The 19181-nt window shown below is 42.4% G+C and overlaps 1 protein-coding gene across 1 annotated transcript in view; it reads left to right on the top strand.

The window, feature by feature from the left end:
- LOC123940094 (amyloid beta precursor protein) overlaps positions 1-19181 on the top strand; it is a 276335-nt gene that overhangs the window by 232692 nt on the left and 24462 nt on the right. Inside the window, 1 exon segment of the mRNA XM_046002443.1 lies at positions 15141-15362. Coding sequence (XP_045858399.1) covers positions 15141-15362 — 222 coding nt within the window.

The raw sequence follows: 19181 nt of genomic DNA, 5'->3' as shown, positions 1-19181 counted from the left end.
CCTCGTGTCACTTCCTTAAAAGTCTTCCTGGGTTTTATCATTCTAGTGCGCAGCCTGCCCCAGTTTTTAAGGTTGACATGTCTCTCAAGTGTCTTATACTCCCCAGATGTCCCGTCCATGCCTTTCTTTTCCTTACAGTTTACCTGTGAATGAACTGCAGGTACCAGCAGAGCCTATGGAATTCCCGTATTCTGGATTTTGTGAATTGTATACACCTAGTCAGCGTGTTCCCCTCCTCTCTTTGTTGCACAGACCAAAGCCCCTGGCTTCTATCTAAGCTGCTTCCTTCCCTTGTGCCAGAAAAGCCCCAACCCTGGGGCAGCAGCCCATTCTCTGTCCCTCAGTATGTGCCCTTGTATCTCCCAAGACAGCGTTCTGTCTTCCAGAGCGACACCACTCACAGTCTCCAGCTGGAAAATGCACGCTTGTTTCTTTCTCGCTCTGTCCGTCCTCCATCCCATAGCACTTTGGTGCCCATCTTCCCTCTAGGCCATGAGCTCTGAGCAAGAAGAAGTGGGTTTAGTTACTTCCTGCAGTGGCCTGGAAGAGGATAGGATTGCTAAATAGGTAGATAAATGAACGAGCTCATTGATGATAAAATGGTTTTATTTTTCTGGGCTTCAGATTATTTTCCTTCAAGCGAGTTCTTTCAGCTTCTTCTCTCCTCCGCACTGTTAATGCTTCCCTGAGACAGACACTTTCCATCTGTCTCCCAAGTCCCAGATGCCAGGCATTTTCCAGCTCCAGGCTTGGTTTCCCTGTACATTGTCAAGTGATTGTTCACGTCAGCTAATCGGAAGAGGAAGGACCATTGCTGTTTTAGAAATGCTTAGTATAGGGCGCCTGGGTGGCTCAGTGGTTTAAGCCGCTGCCTTCGGCTCAGGTCATGATCTCGGGGTCCTGGGATCGAGTCCCGCATCGGGCTCTCTGCTCAGCAGGGAGCCTGCTTCCCTCTCTCTCTCTCTCTGCCTGCCTCTCTGCCTACTGTGATCTCTCTCTGTGAAATAAATAAATAAAATCTTTAAAAAAAAAAAAAAAGAAAGAAATGCTTAGTATAGAGCGAGTTTGGTGTTAAAGAAAACATAAATAAGTCAGTGTGCAGATGAGCATACAGGACTGATGCGGGCTTTTCTGATCTGCATAAACACTCATTTCAAATGAGTTATCTTGTGTACAATCCTGATGTACTGTCCACAGGGACGGGATTCCTCCCTCGTCATGAGATGTGTGTGTGTGTGTATTTGCACTGATCTTATCCATACTTGCCTGTTACCCTTATAATTGTCAGCCTCCATCTTTAGGCTCCTTGAGTGAAATTAACTCTTAAAGAATATTAAAAATCGTACTTTCTACCATGAGCTAACCTGCTTACTTTACAGCCTTGTAAATAGCATCAAGGAAGTATTTACCAGGTATGAATCAATTAGCATGCACGTTCTTCAGCGTACAGCAGAGAGTGATTGCTAGCTCTTGAGAGGGGCGTGGTGACCCATTCCCTTGGTCCGCCCCCGGATATCTCTTACCCTGTTGAGAAAGGCTTCTCTCACAAGCCTGAGAAAGGGTGCTGATCAGACAGGATCACCACTTACACTGTGCAGGTTGGACAAGACACGGTCATCGGAGCATCCCTCAGACTCCCTCTCCTGTGTCCAGCGGAGAGTACAGTGACAAGCCATGTGCCCTATACGTGCCTCCCTCCCCAAAGAAAGCATTGTGTGGGTTAATAAGGGCCTGGCCTTTATCAGAAGGAAAGGTGATGTTTTCTTCTCTACTTGTTCTCTCTTAACTGGTTCTGAGCTCAGGTGGAAAAAAGGGGATGTTATGGGTGGATGCCCAGAACACCCCAACACCAGCAGCGAAAGCTCCAGGCGGGTATGAGCTCACACTGTGTGCAGTTGCCAGACAGACTTGGCCTTTATAAAAAGGCAAGAGCAGTAAAACTGTCATTTCAGTATCTTTTTCAAAATATAACCTTTCTTGTTTTACTCCCTCGTCCTCACTAAAAGCATTAGCAGTTTTTAAAAAATGAAATGGGATGCTAACCCTGATAGAGCCAACCTAGGCTTTATTTCATTTTTCCGATTTGCTCCAGATCTGAGAACTTAGTTAGAAGGGAAAACAAACAGAGCGCTGCTCCAGCTCTGCAGAAGTGCTTACCGGAAAAATTGCAAACTACGCACTGGGGAATGAAACCGGAGGGAAATTCATCCCGGTGACTCCATGTCTGTGTCCTCAGACTTGATTGTTCCAATTCCAAGAGAATTGGAATGCCCCTCCCCCACCCTCCAGCACCCTCACACGGTGCTTTCTCGATGACCACAGTCATGAAATTTAGATAATAAAGTGCTGATTAAAGATTTTAAATAATCCTATAAAGAACAAAACTATTTAAAAAAAGAAAACATGACTCTTGGCTGTCCCGGTGGTGGGATTGCAAGTGAAGTATCATTTCTTTTGTTTTCTGTGGGGTTTTCTTGCACGGAGTTTCTGTTATTCTTGTAATTACTACCAAATGTCACACTTTTATATAAAAGAGGAAGCACAGTGAAGTTCTCACTTATGCTAGGGGGATTCGGCTCTTTTTACTTATTTATTTTTTAAAGATTTTATTTATTTATTTATTTCAGAAAGAGCAAGGAAGCACAAGCAGGGGGAGAGGCAGAGGGAAAGGGAGAAGCAGGCTCCCCACTGAGCAGGGAGCCCGATGCGGCGGGCCATCCCAGGACCCTGAGATCATGACCTGAGCTGAAGGCAGACATTTAACTGACTGAGCCTCCCAGATACCCCTACACTCTTTTAAAGACAGTTTGAAGAGAAGAGTCTTCATAATCCTAATTACCTTGAAGCTCCATAATTTTTTTTAAAAGATTTTATTTATTTATTTGACAGACAAAGATCACAAGTAGGCAGAGAGGCAGGCAGAGAGAGAGGAGGAGGAAGCAGACTCCCTGACAAGCAGAGAGCCCGATGCAGGGCTCGATCCCAGGACCCTGAGATCATGACCTGAGCTGAAGGCAGCAGCTTAACCCACTGAGCCCCCCAGGTGCCCCGAAACTCCATAATTTTAATAGTAAAAGTACACATCTCTCAGCTAGCCCGAAAGAGCCAGTTTTTTCCTCTGGTCTGTGAAGAGACAAGTGTTTCCTCACCTCAAGATCACATGAAATAATTGATTTATGATTAAGGGAGAAGAGTCATCAAAACGTTTATTCATTTTTATTTTACTTTCCGGAGGATGTATAGTTGTATCTGCTTACGTTAATGGTCAGATATGCCTTGTCCCTGTATTTATCGACCAGAGGAAACTTCTAGATAAATCCAGGTGAAAGCTGGCACCACAGTCTTGTTTGCCACAGTGCTGGACTTCTTACTTTAATAGAATTCCCGACTTAAAGGAGAGTTCTGAAAATGGTGCATAAAGCTTCTTTTTTTGAGAGTGACTTACAGATGTATTGGCCCTTTACACCAAAATTCTTCACTGTGTGTTTCCTCAAAACAAACACTTACTTGCATATGCAAATTACTACCTCAACACAGCATCCTTGCAGAGATTCTCTCGGTAATATGTAAACTTGGTTTGTAGACTACAGTTTAGAAGATCTTTACCCTCGGGGTTGCTTGGACTGCCAACCACCCAGACCGGAGCAAGATTCCTAAGGTAGTTGGAAATAGGATCACAACACTGGCTCAAAAACTACAAGTAAGCATGAAGAAGAAATACTTTAATCTGGTTTTAGATATCAGGGAGACAGACTTGACTTTTATCTCAATTTCTGACCAATGCCATTGGTAGATCTGAGTTGTTTGAGCTCCGTTGTTAAAAGTCAAAAGGAAACTTGTCTTCAATGAAAAGGGATTTCCTTTGTACCCTCAGTCTTAGGCTGGACTAGTGATACTTCAGGAAATGTGGCTTGGGATAGGGAATATTCTCACAAGTGATACGTAGCCATGTTTGTATGTCCTCCAGGGACAGTCTGTTGCCGTGAATGGACACAGCATGCTTCATTTAAATCTGTGCCAGAGAATCTGCTGAAGAAACATAAACCCAGATTCAGAGATGAAATCTGGATTTAGAGACTGTGAGAGAGTCTCAAGATTGATAGTGTGGCTAAAAATGAAGAGAACTGGCCCAGTTTTCTGGAGGTCAAAATAAAAACTAGATTTATGGAACAGCGTTACTTTGTGATAATATGTCTGTCATTTTTTTACCTAGTTGGAAATGTGGCAGCGTCCTCCGTGGCTCTTTCTCTCTTGGCTGCTGAAGTATTCTAGTCCCTACACCGTCGATGAGAAGGGGTATTCGGGATAACTAAGTAGGCAGTCAGTCTGCTGGTCAACCATTTCCCTAGCTCAAAACCTAAAGACATCTGCGTTATCCAGTTTGACTCAGAATTGGTGAAACCTCATGACAGTTCACATAGCCATCATATTTATGCCAGTCTTGCAAAGAAAGGGAACCCCAAAGAAGTGGGAGGTAGATGTCCAGAGGGAAACTGTGTTGAGGGTGGGCTGTCAAAATGCAGGTGACGGGGCACCTGGGGGGCTCAGTGGGTTAAGCCTCTGCCTTCAGCTGAGGTCATGATCTCGGGGTCCTGGGATCGAATCCCACATTGGGCTCTCTGCTCAGCAAGGAGCCTGCTTCCCTCTCACTCTCTCTGCCTGCCTCTCTGCCTACTTGTGATCTCTCCCTGTCAAATAAATAGATAAAATCTTTAAATAAAAAAAAAAAGTGGAGAAGACACATAAGGCCTCCCTTAGAGTAGGGAGCAGTGCGTGGTTGTGCAGCTGGGAACCACTGGCTCTTCTGCCCTGCTCCTTCACCATCAGGAAGCTTTGTGACCTTGGCCCATGGCGAAAGTCTATGACCTTGGTTCCTTCTTATGGGGAGGAAAAAAAAGATAACCACTGAATTCATCAGTTTTCCAAATCTGTCAAAAGTAAGGAGAAACAGCATGCTTGATATGATACATGTGTATGTATTTCTATAATGTCAGTCACTAATCAAAAAGCCATGTCAACCATAAAATAGAATTTTTTGTGGAATACTGAAAATGTTTGGACTAGGAATCAGCATCCTTGGGTTCGGATCCCAGTTTTCCCACTTGATAACTGTATTACTCAAAAGGGATATCACAGTTTGTTCAACTGTCAGTAGAGTAGGAATCCCATAAAAAAGGTTGTTGTAGATACCAAGTAAGCTAATGGATTTGAAAAGGCTGCAGAAGTGGAAGGTGTCTTTGTACAGTTGACCTCGTGCTTTCAAAATGTCATAGCATAACGCAATTCTGCTACATGAGTCACACACAGATCAAGACATCCCAACCACATGCTGTAATATCACTTGAAGACCACATATGTTTTCCCCCAAATCAGCATCTTAAACAACTTCTGCTCCATTGATACAGTGACACCTGGGTGGCTCAGTCAGTAAAGCGTCCAACTCTTTTTTTTTTTTAATTCCTTACTTGAATTCGATTTAGTTAACATGTAGTATATTATGAATTTCAGGGGTAGAATTTAGTGATTCATCAGTTGCTCATTCCATCACGTGCCCTCCTTAATGCCCATCGCCCACTTACCCCATTCTCCCAGCCTCCTTCTCTCCAGCAACCCTCAGTTTGTTTCTTAGAGCTCAGTCTCTCTTATGGTTTGCCTCCCTCTCTGTTTTCATCTTATTTTATTTTTCCTTCCCTTCCCATCTGTTCATCTGTTTTGTTTCTTAAATTCCACATATGAATGAAATCTTACAGTATTTGTCTTTCTCTGACTAATTTCACTTAGCATAGTACCTTCTAGTTCCATCCACATCATTGCATGACAAGATTTTATTCTTTTTGATAACTGAGTAATATTCCACTGTATATATACAACCTCTTCTTTATCTATTCCTATCCTATCCTATCGATGGATATCTGGACCCTTTTCATAGTTTGGCTCTTATGGACATTGCTGCTATAAACACTGGGGTGCAGGTACCCCTACAAATCACTATGTTTGTATCCTGTGGGTAAACCCCAAGTAGTACAGCTGCTAGGTCATAGGATAGCTCTATTTTTAACTTCCTGAGGAACCTCCATACTGTTTTCCAGAGTGGCTGCACCCGCTTGCATTCCCACCAACAATGTAGGAGGGTTCCTCTTTCTCCACATCCTCACCAATGTCTGTTGTTTCCTGACTTGTTAATTTTAGCCATTCTGACTGGTGTGAGGTGGTATTTCACTGTGGTTTTGATTTGAATCTCCCTGATGCCAAGTGATATTGAACATTTTTTCATGTGTCTGTTGGCCATTTGGATGTCTTCTTTGGAGAAGTGTCTGTTCACGTCTTCTGCCCATTTTTTGACGTGATTAGCTACTTTGTGTGTTGGGTTTGAGGAGTTCTTTATAGATCTTGGATATCAGCCCTTCGTCTGTACTGTCATTTGCAAATATCTTCTCCCATTCCGTGGGTTGCCTCTTTGTTTTGTTGACTGTTTCCTTTGCCGTGGAGAAACTTTTGATCTTGATGAAGTCCCAAAAGTCCATTTTTGCCTTTGTTTCCTTTGCCTTTGGAGACGTATCTTGAAAGAAGTTACTAGGGCTGGTGTTGAAGAGGTTGCTGCTTAAGTTCTCCACTAGGATTTTGATGGATTCTTGTCTCACTTTGAGGTTTTTCATCCATTTGAGTTTATTTTTGTGTATGGTGTAACAGACTGGTCGAGTTTCATTCTTCTGTACATAGCTGTCCAGTTTTCCCAGCACCATTTATTGAAGAGACTGTCTTTTTTCCATTGGACATTCTTTCCTGCTTTGTCGAAGATTAGCTGACCATAGAGTTGGGGTCCATATCTGGGCTCCCTGTTCTGTTCCATTGGTCTGTATGTCTGTTTTTATGCCAGTACCCTCCTGTCTTGATGATTGCAGCTTTGTAATACAGCTTGAGTGTCTGACTTTTGATTTCAGCTCAGGTCATGATCTCAGCATCTTGGGATGGAGCCCCACATTGGGTTCCACACTTAGCAGGGAGTCAGCTTTCTCTCCCTCCCTGGAGGATTCTTTCTCTCCCTCTGCCCCTCCTCCAGCTCCTGCTCACTCTCTCTTTCTCCTTTAGAATAAATAAATCTTTAAAAAAAAAAATTCTCTCTCTGCCCCCTCCCCTTCTCTCTCCCCCCCCCAAAAAAGATAAAAATAAACAGTTTCTGCTCCATTGAACTATAACTAACTCCATGCTCAGAAGTAAAATAGTCACCAGCTAGAGCTGGTCTTCAGTACAGAGAGCACGACACTGAAGAGTGTCCTCTAAGTGCCCTCTACGCTTTTAAGTACATGTTCTTTTTCTCGGAGTCTGAACAACACTGACCTGTTTCCTGAACACTTCCCTGCTCTGGCTTCTGTGTCATTTCCTGCCTGACAAATGTTCTGGCAAAAAGGGAAATTCATAACTAGTCTTTTCTTTCCTGTGGCTCTCTGATTCAGAAGCATGGTTGTGCATTAGAGCTTCAAGGCCACAGAGCGGGTTGGGTTCTGAGAACGTGACTTTAGGATGTTTGGGAGTCAGGTTTCCTCTGGCAGGATTATTCTTTGGCCCGGTTCCTCTTTCAGGACACCTTGTTTCGAGACTTGTGGGGTCTGTTATGAAGGTGATGACCGAGACCATTTTGGCATTGGCTTGTCTATCATGTGCTTGAGAATCACCTGGGGACCACGGTGGCCTGCAAATTCTGGTTCCCTAGCTCTGCAGGGGACGCCTACATACGCGAGCACAGCTAACAGGATTCAAAGTGGAGGAACTGCTAAGACCATCCATCCAACCTCCTCCAAGTTTATGGATGAGGACCGCGAGCCTCAGGGAGCTTCAGAGACTGTGGCAACGTTCAGTATAATGAACCAGCGTGGCGGTTATGTGCTGAGCCATGAATCAGACATGCACAAAACCGTGATTGGGAAATTAAATCTGATCTCATAGGCCTGGTGTGGGCAAAATGCCTAGAATGGATGACAGCAGATTCATAGTGGAGCTTCTTGATCGGGGAAAAATTACATCCCTTTTATAGCTATTCCCAGTGCAGCTGTGGTGGTTGCCGGGAGCAGGGAAAGGAATGTGCATCGCACAGAGATGTAATCCTCAGTCCTTTCAGACACAGAAGCAAATATTTACTAAAAAGATACCCTTTGTGAAAACAGAAATGGACAGGTCACCCTAGAGAAACATTTAAATTATGATTTTTTCTTTATTTAAAAAAAGAGAGGCATGGGTCATATGAGAATCCCCTTTTAGACAAAGCTGAAAGGAAATTTCTGTTTGGAGTAAGGCTACAGATAAATACATATTTTTACAGCAGGAACCAGAAGAATCAGAAAATTGAAAAAAAAACAAATAAATCATAGCAGTGCAGTTTCAATCCTATAAAGAGAAAAACCAGCAAGCCTAGGAGATCTCAACTGATGCCAGTCTCCTAATCAGACCATGAATAGCTGTGTATTACAGAGAAAAAGGCTGAGATTTTCTTCCCCACCCCAAACATACCTAAAAGTTAGAAGAGGCGGTTGAGTAATTGTAACAAAATCTTGTAAAAGAGAACTGATTTAATATTTACAAACTGTATTTTCTCAAAACCTAAAATATGGCAGTTAAAACTTCAGAAAGAGTTTGGCTAGTGGATTAATAACTTAAAGAGGTCTGTGAGACAGATGAACTAGAATTCCTCTGTTTCCCATTCAGCAACCCTTTTATGGGGCCATTTCTCTCAAACTATCATAGAAGTCTAATGCTTCCACAAAAAAAAAATATATATATATATATATATATATATTAGTCATTTGAAAATGATATCACTATTGGAGGACTCTCTTGATGCTGCTTTCTTCAAAGTATGTAAGTTTTTATTTAAAATGCAGTTAACACATAGTGTGAAATTAGCTTCAGGTGTAGAATATGGGAATTTCACACTCCTTCATCCCCATCACTTCAGAATATTTTAAGTATTTTCTATGATAACTGTATGGTGGGATTTGTTTTTCTCCTAACTATTAAGTATGCTTAGTATAAATCCTCAATACACTTTTTAAAGGGGCAAGGGGGCAAGTGCTTGCTGTGTTTCATATTTGAAACTGAATATCTCTGTTTAGGCTGTAGGTTAAACATTGCCATCACTGAACTCAGTTAAATATATGCACTTCTTTTTTTTTAAGATTTTATTTATTTGAGAGAGAGAGAAAGAGCATGAACAGGGGAGGGACAGAGGGAGAAGCAGACTCCCTGCTGAGCAAGGAGCCTGACATGGGGCCCTAAGGTCATGACCTGAGTCACAGAGACACACTTAACCGACTGAGCCACCCAAGCGCCCAGATATTTCCACTTCTAACTACAGCACCCAAGTATGCTGGGTATTATAGAAGAAAATAAATTTAATTCCAGAGATAGTGGCTGTAATTCTGGGCAGTAAGAAGTAGCTTTTAGAAAGGGAAAAAAAAAAAAAGAGAGAGTCTTAGGGGAGAAATGAACCTTGTGTCTTGGTTTCATACAGGAGCTGGTCAATTTAGATGCTTAAAAGCTTTGGAAATCACCAATATATGCCATCAAAGCATTGCAGTAAAATATTAAATTAATTTAGATAAACAGGTAATCCATCAGGGGCACTAACATTCTAAATGTGTGGTTTCTGTGCCATAAGTCTTAACCACAGATTCAAAGATAAAGCCCAACTCAGAAGGAGCACCGAAATAACCATATGTGGCTCTCTGTATATTTTTTTTAAGATTTTTATTTATTTATTTGACAGACAGAGATCACAAGTAGGCAGAGAGAGAGGAGGAAGCAGGCTCCCTGCTGAGTAGAGAGCCCGATGCGGGACTCGATCCCAGGACCCTGAGATCATGACCTGAGCCGAAGGCAGAGGGTTAACCCACTGAGCCACCCAGGCGCCCCTGTATATTTTTTTTAATCACAGGCAGAACTGCCTGGTGCCCGTTGTATTTGCCACTGGTAAAATCCTGAGCCCTTAATAACGTCAAGAGGTAGCTGGCTGCCTTCGATATTTTATGATTGCAAAATGGAATCCTACCCCCATGAATGATAATCTATCATTTTCACCTGCTTTTTGTCCCTTAAAAACCACATAGATCTCATTGTTCCAAATGAGATAACCAGAGGTGGTTGTTTCTAAGTCTTCTGCATTAAACTGAAGTTAAAGCATGGATTTCTGATATTTTATAACCCCTCCCCCAAAAAAGCCCAAGTGCTTTTCACTCTGCCAAAAAATGTAACATTTCTTGAATGTTTTATTCTCTCATTTTCTGAACATGACTATCATAAACCTGGAGAATTAACCACCATGGGGCTCAACATTTCAGTGGCCATTTGGAGGAAATTTTCTGCCAACGGTATAAGAGATAAAAGAGAAAAGCAGGCACTGCAATTTACTGCAACCCAAAATGTCCTGGATATTTTATGAAGTACAGACATAAGATTTTCCACTGTGACTGTTTCCTGCTCTACCCTTTTTACTGCCATGGGCAGAGATGGGTACAGGACTCCCTTCAGCTCCAGTACCTGGAAAATGCCTGTTCGAATGGCACAAAACCAATAACCATTCCATAGGGCTGGTGGTGTTTGAGTCTGTTTGCTGCCCAATAAGTGTCGCAAGTGTTCTGGAACAGTTACGCTTATAATCACTCTGCAGGTGAGCAAGGCAGTGCTGAGACCAGGAGTGAACCCTGCTCCGGGGCTGTGGAGGCTAGATAGACAGGGATCATAGGCAGGGAGGTGGGCCTTCTGCAGCCCAGAGCTGGGACTTCAGCACTGATGCCCATTCGGTCATCCCTCCCAGCCTCAGTTTCCTGTCCCATAAAAATAATAATGCCCATAACCCTCATAAAGCTGTTAAGAGGACAGTTACAGAGGAGAGAGCACTTGAGCTTGGCTTTCAAAAGTTCATATAATTTAGATAAGCAGAGATGGTCTTACCATGCAGCAGGAACAGAGAGCAAAAAGGTGTCCTGAAGGGAATGCCTGGCCCCGTCTGGGGATAATTCAAGCCTTTTGGTCTGACAGAGCTGTGGGTCCAGTTCCAATATGTGGGGTTTCCCCCATACCACCAAGCAATTCTCCATCATGAGTTGGAGAATTCAATCAATTCAGCCCAATCCCAGCAGTATCTACCTAGAGGTAGTGCATATTCCACAAGAGTTATGGGCTCAGTCCTACAAGACTCCCCCGCCCTGCCCCCAACAGCCCGTTGCAAGTTCAAGTGTGACCTGTGCTGCTGATGACCAGCTGTGAATCAGAAGTTCCATCCACCTCCTCCTCAGTTTCTATTAGTTTGCTAGAACAGAGGGAAACAGTTTACTTACTAGATTACTGTTTATTATAAAACGGATATAACCCAGCAGCAGCCAAGTGGAAGAGACGCAGAGGACAAAGTCTTAGAGCTTTCAGCACATTCCTTTCCCCACATCTCCACGTGTTCACCATCCTCAGAACTCGCAGACCCCTGTCCTTGGGGTTTTTTTTTTTTTTTCCTTTTTTTCCCTGTCCTTGGTTTTGACGGAGGCTTCATTATGTAGACTTGATTGATTAAATCGTTGGCCATTGATGACTGAGCTGGGTCTCCAGCCCCTCTCCCCTCCCAGAGGGTAGAGCTGAAAGTGTCAACCCTCTGATCACATGGTTAGTTCCCCTGGTGACTGGTGCACATCCTTCCGTGACCTGCAGGCTTTTCAAAAGTCACTTCATAGGGGTGCCTGGGTGGCTCAGTGGGTTAAAGCCTCTGCCTTCGGCTCAGGTCATGATCTCAGGGTCCTGGGATCAAGCCCCGCATCGGGCTCTCTGCTCAGCAGGGAGCCTGCTTCCCCCTCTCTCTCTCTGCCTGCCTCTCTGCCTACTTGTGATCTCTGTCAAATAAACAAAAATAAAATCTTTAAAAAAATTGTTAAAAAAAGTCACTTCATAACATAACGAGAGATACCTTTATTCCTCTCATTACCTATGAAATTCGAGGGTTTTAGCAGCTCTGTGCCTATGAGGACCAAATATAGATTTCTTAGTATAAATCACTCTATCAAGTGTATACAGCAAAAAGCTTGAGCCTCATAGCTAGAAAGATGAGGTGGGCCCAGATCACAGAGGGCCTTTAGTATCTGACAGAATAGTGTTGGGAGTAATGCAGTGGGAACGGGGAGTGACTGAAATGAGGCAGAGCCATTCCTCAGTATCACAAAAAGATACGGGGAACAGAAAGGGATAAAAAGTATAGCGGGGGCAATAGCAGGAAACTTCAAAGTTATCGAGGCAGAAAGTGATGATGGTTTAATGGAAGAGGATAGTAGAAAGGGGGAGTGAGAAATGAATAAGAGAATCCAGAAAGAGAGCTTTAAAAGGAGTTGTCAGTAATAGAAGTAAGGGACACAGGGCACCTGGGTGGCTCAGTTGGTTAAGCGACTGCCTTCAGCTCAGGCCATGATCCCAGAATCCTGGGGTCCAGTCCCACATTGGGCTCCCTGCTCAGTGGGAAGCCTGCTTCTCAACCTCTCCCTCTGCCTGCCGCTCTGCTTACTTGTGCTCTCTCTCTCTCTGTCAAATAAATAAATAAAATCTTAAAAAAAAAAAAAAAAAAGGAAGAAGAAGAAGTATGGGACACAAGAAATAGAGTCACACATGATTGTGAAGGTTTCAGACCTGTGCCTGGGATCATAGCTCTGCCATGATTCCAACAGGGGAAGGCGGAATGGAAAGCAGGGGGGGCTTGAGTTCAGTTTTGTACATACTAAGTTCATGGGAGATGTAAGCTACTAGACCCAGCAAACTTAGACATATATAGAACCTAGAGTGGGAGGAAGACGTGAAAGCTGGGGAAATACATTTCGGATTCATCCTCAGAGTTTCAAGAGGGGATGGGATTTCCACATGAAGAGTTGCAGAAAGAGATGGATGGAGATACAAAAAGGAAAATGTAGGGATGAAGAGATTAGGAAAAGGGAACAAGAAAAGTTATTCCGAGAAGTCACAGGGAACCAGCTTGGAACTGAGTATGCAAGACAGGAGAAGTCACAGGGAACCAGCTTGGAACTAAGTATGCAAGACAAAGAGAAACGGTTTCCAGAGGGACGGAGAGGTTAAGTGACAGTAAATGCCACAAAGATACCATCATGCCTCCAGGTGGGGCCAAGAGCAGATCATGCTGGCGAAGGTTAGAAGGTTATTCCCTCTCAGAGGAGCGTGTGAGCGCCAGTAATCATTCTAGAAGATCATCTCTTTAGTATTGTAAGTGCTCAACAGTCAGAAGCATACGATTTATTTAAAAGAAATGCCCATTTAATTTAAGCAGACATTGGCTAAGTTATAAGCCATTAGCCATGCCTCTATAAGACATGAAAAAGTTGGAGTAAATCTAATGGGGCCCTTTCATCTGCATGGGAAAGGTCATTACAGGCATCAAATAATTGAATTTTAGAATGGTGCCGGAGCAAATAGCTATATATTAGAACTCAAATTAGACTTCAGAAGGACTGTTTGTCTTGGGATTTCATCATTTAAAATGATATCTTGCAATAAAACTGACTCCATAGAAGGATATTAATCTCATGCTTTAATGCTCTTCTCTCAAATTGTTTTAATTGACCTGTTGTAACGGAATTTTAGTTTTTCAGGTAAAATTTTTTGTCAACTTAGAATATGAAGGACGGGAGGAAAACGTTACAAATCAAATTTAGATCCTGATGTTATTTCTTCCTTTTCTGCAGCAGTAATACTGACCAGTGATTGGTTTGAAACATATAATACAGTAAACTCTTGACAGAGGTGTGATTGGAGGATGAGATATTCTGCTTAATACCATTTTTAATAGCACACATACTAGTCATGGGTGTCTAACTTTAAAACACGTATTCCACAGAGAAACCTGGTGACTTGTGACAGCATAACAAATATCACAAATCTTGTGATAACCCCATATTTAAAGTAATGATTCCAATTAGTACAAGGTTATATTCCCAGCTCTCTTTTCCAGTAAAAAATGCACTGCAATAATGAAATGTATATAATGTAGGAATTTTCACTAGTCTATAAAAACTTAGAGATAAGTAGATTATGTTCCACAAAGTTGGTTTTGTTTAATCTGTTTTTTATAAAAGGGTTAGCTGAGGGGCGCCTGGGTGGCTCAGTAGGTTAAGTGTTTGCATTCAGCTCAGGTCATGATCCAGGGGTCCTAGGATCGAGTCCCACATCCAGCTCTCTGCTGCGCAGGAAGCCTTCTTCTCCCTCTCCTGCGCCCCCTGCTTGTGCTCGCGGCCTCTCTCTCTGTCAAGTAAAGAAGAGGGGAGGGGTAACTGATAGCATTTTTTTTTTCCATTTTATTTATTTTTTCAGCATAACAGTATTCAACTGATAGCATTTTTTGAAAAGAGAAGCAGCAGCGGGAGAGAGGGGAAATTGGCTTGAGAGGGCATGACAAGTGCTGGGAGGCAGGGAGGTTTCGCCCACCGCAGAGCAGGCTGGAGCAGAGCTTGGTGTCTGCGAGGCCCCCATGGGAGGGCAAGGGGACTGCCTCTCTGATGCCCCAGAACATCGGTCATGCAGCACCCAGGGCTCCTTTGGGGAAGGCAGATTTGTTCACGCGAAGCAGTGCCTAACTGCTCAGGAATGGAGCAGGCTGCCACCCATTTACACTTCTCTTGTCCTTACACGTGTTCACGAAGGGACGAGGGACTCTGGATTACATCCTTCAGCTTGAAAGGGACTGTCCCTTGCACGCTGCCGCCACGTCCCGGCAAACAGCTCAGCAGAGCACACTGTTGACTCCTCTGTGATCCCAGGCTACCAGAGCCTGTGTCAGAGGAGGCAAGGAGATCTCTCGAGGTCTTTCTCGGTGGGGAGGAGTGGTGCAGCCATTCTAAGCCACAACCTCGGTGGGGGCCATTCTCCCGGGGCTCACATCCTGCCTTGGGCACATGCTCTGGTTTTACGTAAATGGCTCAACTGCCACGGACCTCGGTTTTCACATCTGTCAGATGGAGCCGAGAGTGGTACCCACCTCGTGGCTCCTGCATGAGATGGTGTGTGCAGAGCAGCTGGGGTCGTGTGTGGGGCAGACCAGAAAAGGGAACCAGTGCTGCGGTCCTACATGTTGCTGTGACCCACCATCCACGTGGCTTTGTTCTGTTTAGATGAGCTGCTTCAGAAAGAGCAGAACTACTCGGATGACGTCTTGGCCAACATGATCAGCGAACCAAGAATCAGTTACGGAAACGATGCCCTCATGCCATCTTTGACAGAAACAAAAACCACCGTGGAGCTTCTTCCCGTGAATGGGGAGTTCAGCCTGGATGACCTCCAGCCCTGGCATCCTTTCGGGGTTGACTCGGTGCCGGCCAATACAGAAAATGAAGGTAAGCGGCCCTGGAGTGAATAAGAACATTCCAGTACATATATGTGTAGACACACACACACACACACACACTTCTTCCTGATATTCTTGAGTGGTGACTTCTTACATGCATTTGAAGAAAAATACTTTCACCCCAAGAAGTATTTTGTTGCTTCTGGAAAAAAAGAACAATATTCAGTGCGTGTTTATGAGGCAGTGGCCAGTCTAGGCCCACCTTCAGAGCAAACGGGATGAAATTATGTAAATGTTTCTCTCCATGGGAAGAAGTTTTCATGGGGCCTGTAGAAACGGGAATTTGGAAAGCAGCAAAATAGTCTTTGCTGGTTAAATAACCTAGTGCATTAAATTTCAGATTGCATTGACTGTTAAAGGCAAAGATAAAGAACCACCTACAAATAAAATGTAATTTTGCTGAAAATTTAAACAACTTTGTGTTTAGAAAGTTAAATTGAAGGCAGCTGTCAAAATGAAGAAGCGTATCAGTCTACATGATTTTTCCTACGATAGCTCAGAGATTTTCTCTGTCAACAAATTTGCACATTGGCGGATGTACTTTCTTTCACAGGGATTTCTTAGCAGAAACTTCTAAACAATAGCTCTTCATGAGAGAGCATCTTTTAGTTTTTTTTATTCCATAAACATTTTTACATTTTCAGAAGTATACAGTTTCAAACACGGGAACACCTTGATTTCTGAACACCAATAGCACTTTTTTTAAGAACACCATATTTTACCCATGAGTGTCTTTGTTAAAGTGGCAGGTTTGGATGGTGGTAATAATTGTAATAGGACTACAGTAGCGAGACCTCAAAATGCTGTCAGTGTATGCCTCAGATTAAAGTTAGACTCAGTTTCAGACCCTAAGTGTACTACAAAAGTGTTTTTTTAAGGAACCATTACAGAAAATCTTTCTTTTTTTTTTTTTTATTTTTTTTTTTTATTTTTTTTTTTTTATTTTTTTTTTTTTAAAGATTTTATTTATTTATTTGACAGAGAGAGATCACAAGTAGGCAGACAGAGTGAGAGGGAAGCAGGCTCCCTGCCGAGCAGAGAGCCCGATGCGGGACTCGATCCCAGGACCCTGAGATCATGACCTGAGCCGAAGGCAGCGGCTTAAACCACTGAGCCACCCAGGCGCCCCAGAAAATCTTTCTGTGGGGGTGCCTGGGTGGCTCAGTTGGTTAAGCAACTGCCTTCGGCTCGGGTCATGAACCTGGAGTTCATGGATCTGGTCCTGCATCAGGCTCCCTGCTTGCTTCTCCCTCTGACCCTCCCCCTTCTCATGCTCTCCCTTTCTCTCTCTCTCTCTTTCAAATAAATAAATAAAATCTTAAAAAAAGAAAGAAAGAAAATCTATGAACATCTCCATGTGAGTAATCACCCCAAATTTGTTTCATTAATTTGAAAAAGGGCACCTCGTAGTAGTAATACCAGCTACAAAAAGCAGCGTCATTTATGTCAAAAGTAATGAAGACTTTACCGTTTATAAAAATAATTCTTGGGGCGCCTGGGTGGCTCAGTGGGTTAAGCCTCTGCCTTCAGCTCAGGTCATGATCTCAGGGTCCTGGGATCGAGCCCCATATCGAGCTCTCTGCTCAGCAGGGAGCCTGCTTCCCCCTCTCTCTCTAATTGCCTCTCTATCTACTTGTGATCTATCTCTATATATCAAATAAATAAAATCTTTAGAAAAAAAAAAATAATTCTGACCCAGAGGAAAAAATTTAAAGACTTCTAAAAATTGAAGAACTTCAGTTACAAGGGTAATTTCCTTATTAAATTTATTAATAACAGAGTGCTGACTGTACCTTTTTTTTAATAGGTGGGTACATTTTGGTCTTTTAAAATCCTCATCATTCTGTCACTAATGAAAATTCTTTGTGGAAAATGTCCAGTCTCGTTTGTAAGTTGAATGCACACCAGATTTCCTCCTTTCCTTTAGCATACTGAACTGTTTAATTCAGGGAGAAATAGGTCCCACATCTGACTGAAGTCTGACAAACTTCTTTGGTAGAAAATTATAACCCTTAATGCCCTCTATACCAAATACTGTTAAATGTTTGTCATTTATGTCCAACTCATAGCTTTTTATGAAAAAAAAATTTAAATATATAGATTAGACTGTTCTTTGTTAAAAATTACCCTGTCTTTAAGAATTTATTCAACTGCAGTGATTCTAAAATTATAATTTACAATGAACTTGCTGTCACTTTCTCGTAATCGAAGAGCTTTTCACATATTTGAAATACATAGTTTCTATAAATAAAATGTTCCCATTTAATAGTTTCCATTACTTGTTGATTTTGGAAAAGTAGGATAAAACCTATTTCGGAGCCTACCTAAATTTTTATGATCACATGCACACAAAAATAATAGAAACTAGAAATTGTAATTTATTTATGGTAAAGTTTATGGAAAGATTTAGAAAGCCAAAATAAGCTACATTAGCAGAGTAAAAATTGATTTATAGAAATTACTGTGCATGTTTGATATAATACTTGATATTTCTCTTAAATGTTGTGAATCCTATACAAATGTGAGCTATACAGAGTTTTTGTAAGAGTAACAGCAGCGAAGACACTCAGCCCTGTTTATGTTAACTTCTTCTAATTTAATGAATACAGTGAAATGCAATGATCTTGGTGCCACATAACACCATTAAGAATAGCAAAAAAATGTATATTATTCGAGAAGGTGTTGCATTTCCTGAATTTCACATTTTCTCACTCTATCAGATATTGAGAGCTTAAGTGCTTAATATGAACACACATTTCCTTGGTATCTTTAATGAGGTAAATTTAACTTCGCATTTATCATATTTGTAGTATAAATAACACCAACAGTTAAGTAAATCTTCCTTTCTGTGCTCCAAGCATTTCATCCTGACTTCATATGTATATATCTGTGGTCATATGCATATATGTGGGCTCCATTAAAAAGTGTATGCATTCTAGTAAACATTTGGCTTATATTAAAATTTTTAAATAGTAGGCAAACTAACCCACTCTGTTTAGGGAAAGAAGTGCAAGGATAGTTGTTGTTTTTTTTTTAAGGAGAAGTAGAGGGAAGAACCATTTTACCCAGCCTGCTTCCTGAAATCCAAACCTTGATGCCACTGTCAACATATTCACTGGTTTCCTGGTCTTCTACCCCTTGACAATCCTCCCAAATCAAATAAGAAAGAAGTCTTGATCCAAATTAGGAGGCAAGCACTTGCCAGATAACCCGAAGAAGGAAAGTTGGGTTAATTACTAGATTTCTCCAAAATGACCAGTTTGGGGAAGGCTAAGAACAATAGACTTTGGAGATACCCCAGAACAGCAATGGACTTAAACACCTCCCCTCAGAAGTAGACTCTGAGAGTGGCCTGTCGCCATTGGTCCTGGGAGACTGTCTGTGCTCGTGCACATAGACCCACACTGCAGGCCATTGGGTGCTGCCAAGATGCCCACTTGGGCAAAGTCCTTGATCGAGTGCCCGAGATCCTTGACCAGGGCACAGCCCCTCACATCGCCCAAGCCTCAAAGGAAGAGCCGATACTCTTGTTAAATAAAGACCTGTCATTGATAAATAAAATCTTACAGGAGAGTATTACAGGGCAAGAATATTGAGGATCTCAGAGCTTGAATTCTGGTTCTTGGTGTTATCAGACCCAACACTCCTTTTATAACGTTTTGAAAAGCCTCCTTAACAGTGAATCTTAAAATAAAATGGACTGACAGTGTTTCAGGGGAAAAATCAATACAATGGATATAATATGTAACAAGTGTTTCAAGGCATAAATGTTCGGGCTTGACGGCCAGTGGAAATAGTGGTGGGATCA

This window comes from Meles meles, chromosome 4 (genome assembly GCF_922984935.1).
Source record: "Meles meles chromosome 4, mMelMel3.1 paternal haplotype, whole genome shotgun sequence".
Lineage (NCBI taxonomy): Eukaryota > Metazoa > Chordata > Mammalia > Carnivora > Mustelidae > Meles > Meles meles.
This window is presented reverse-complemented; position numbering and strand designations above follow the sequence as displayed.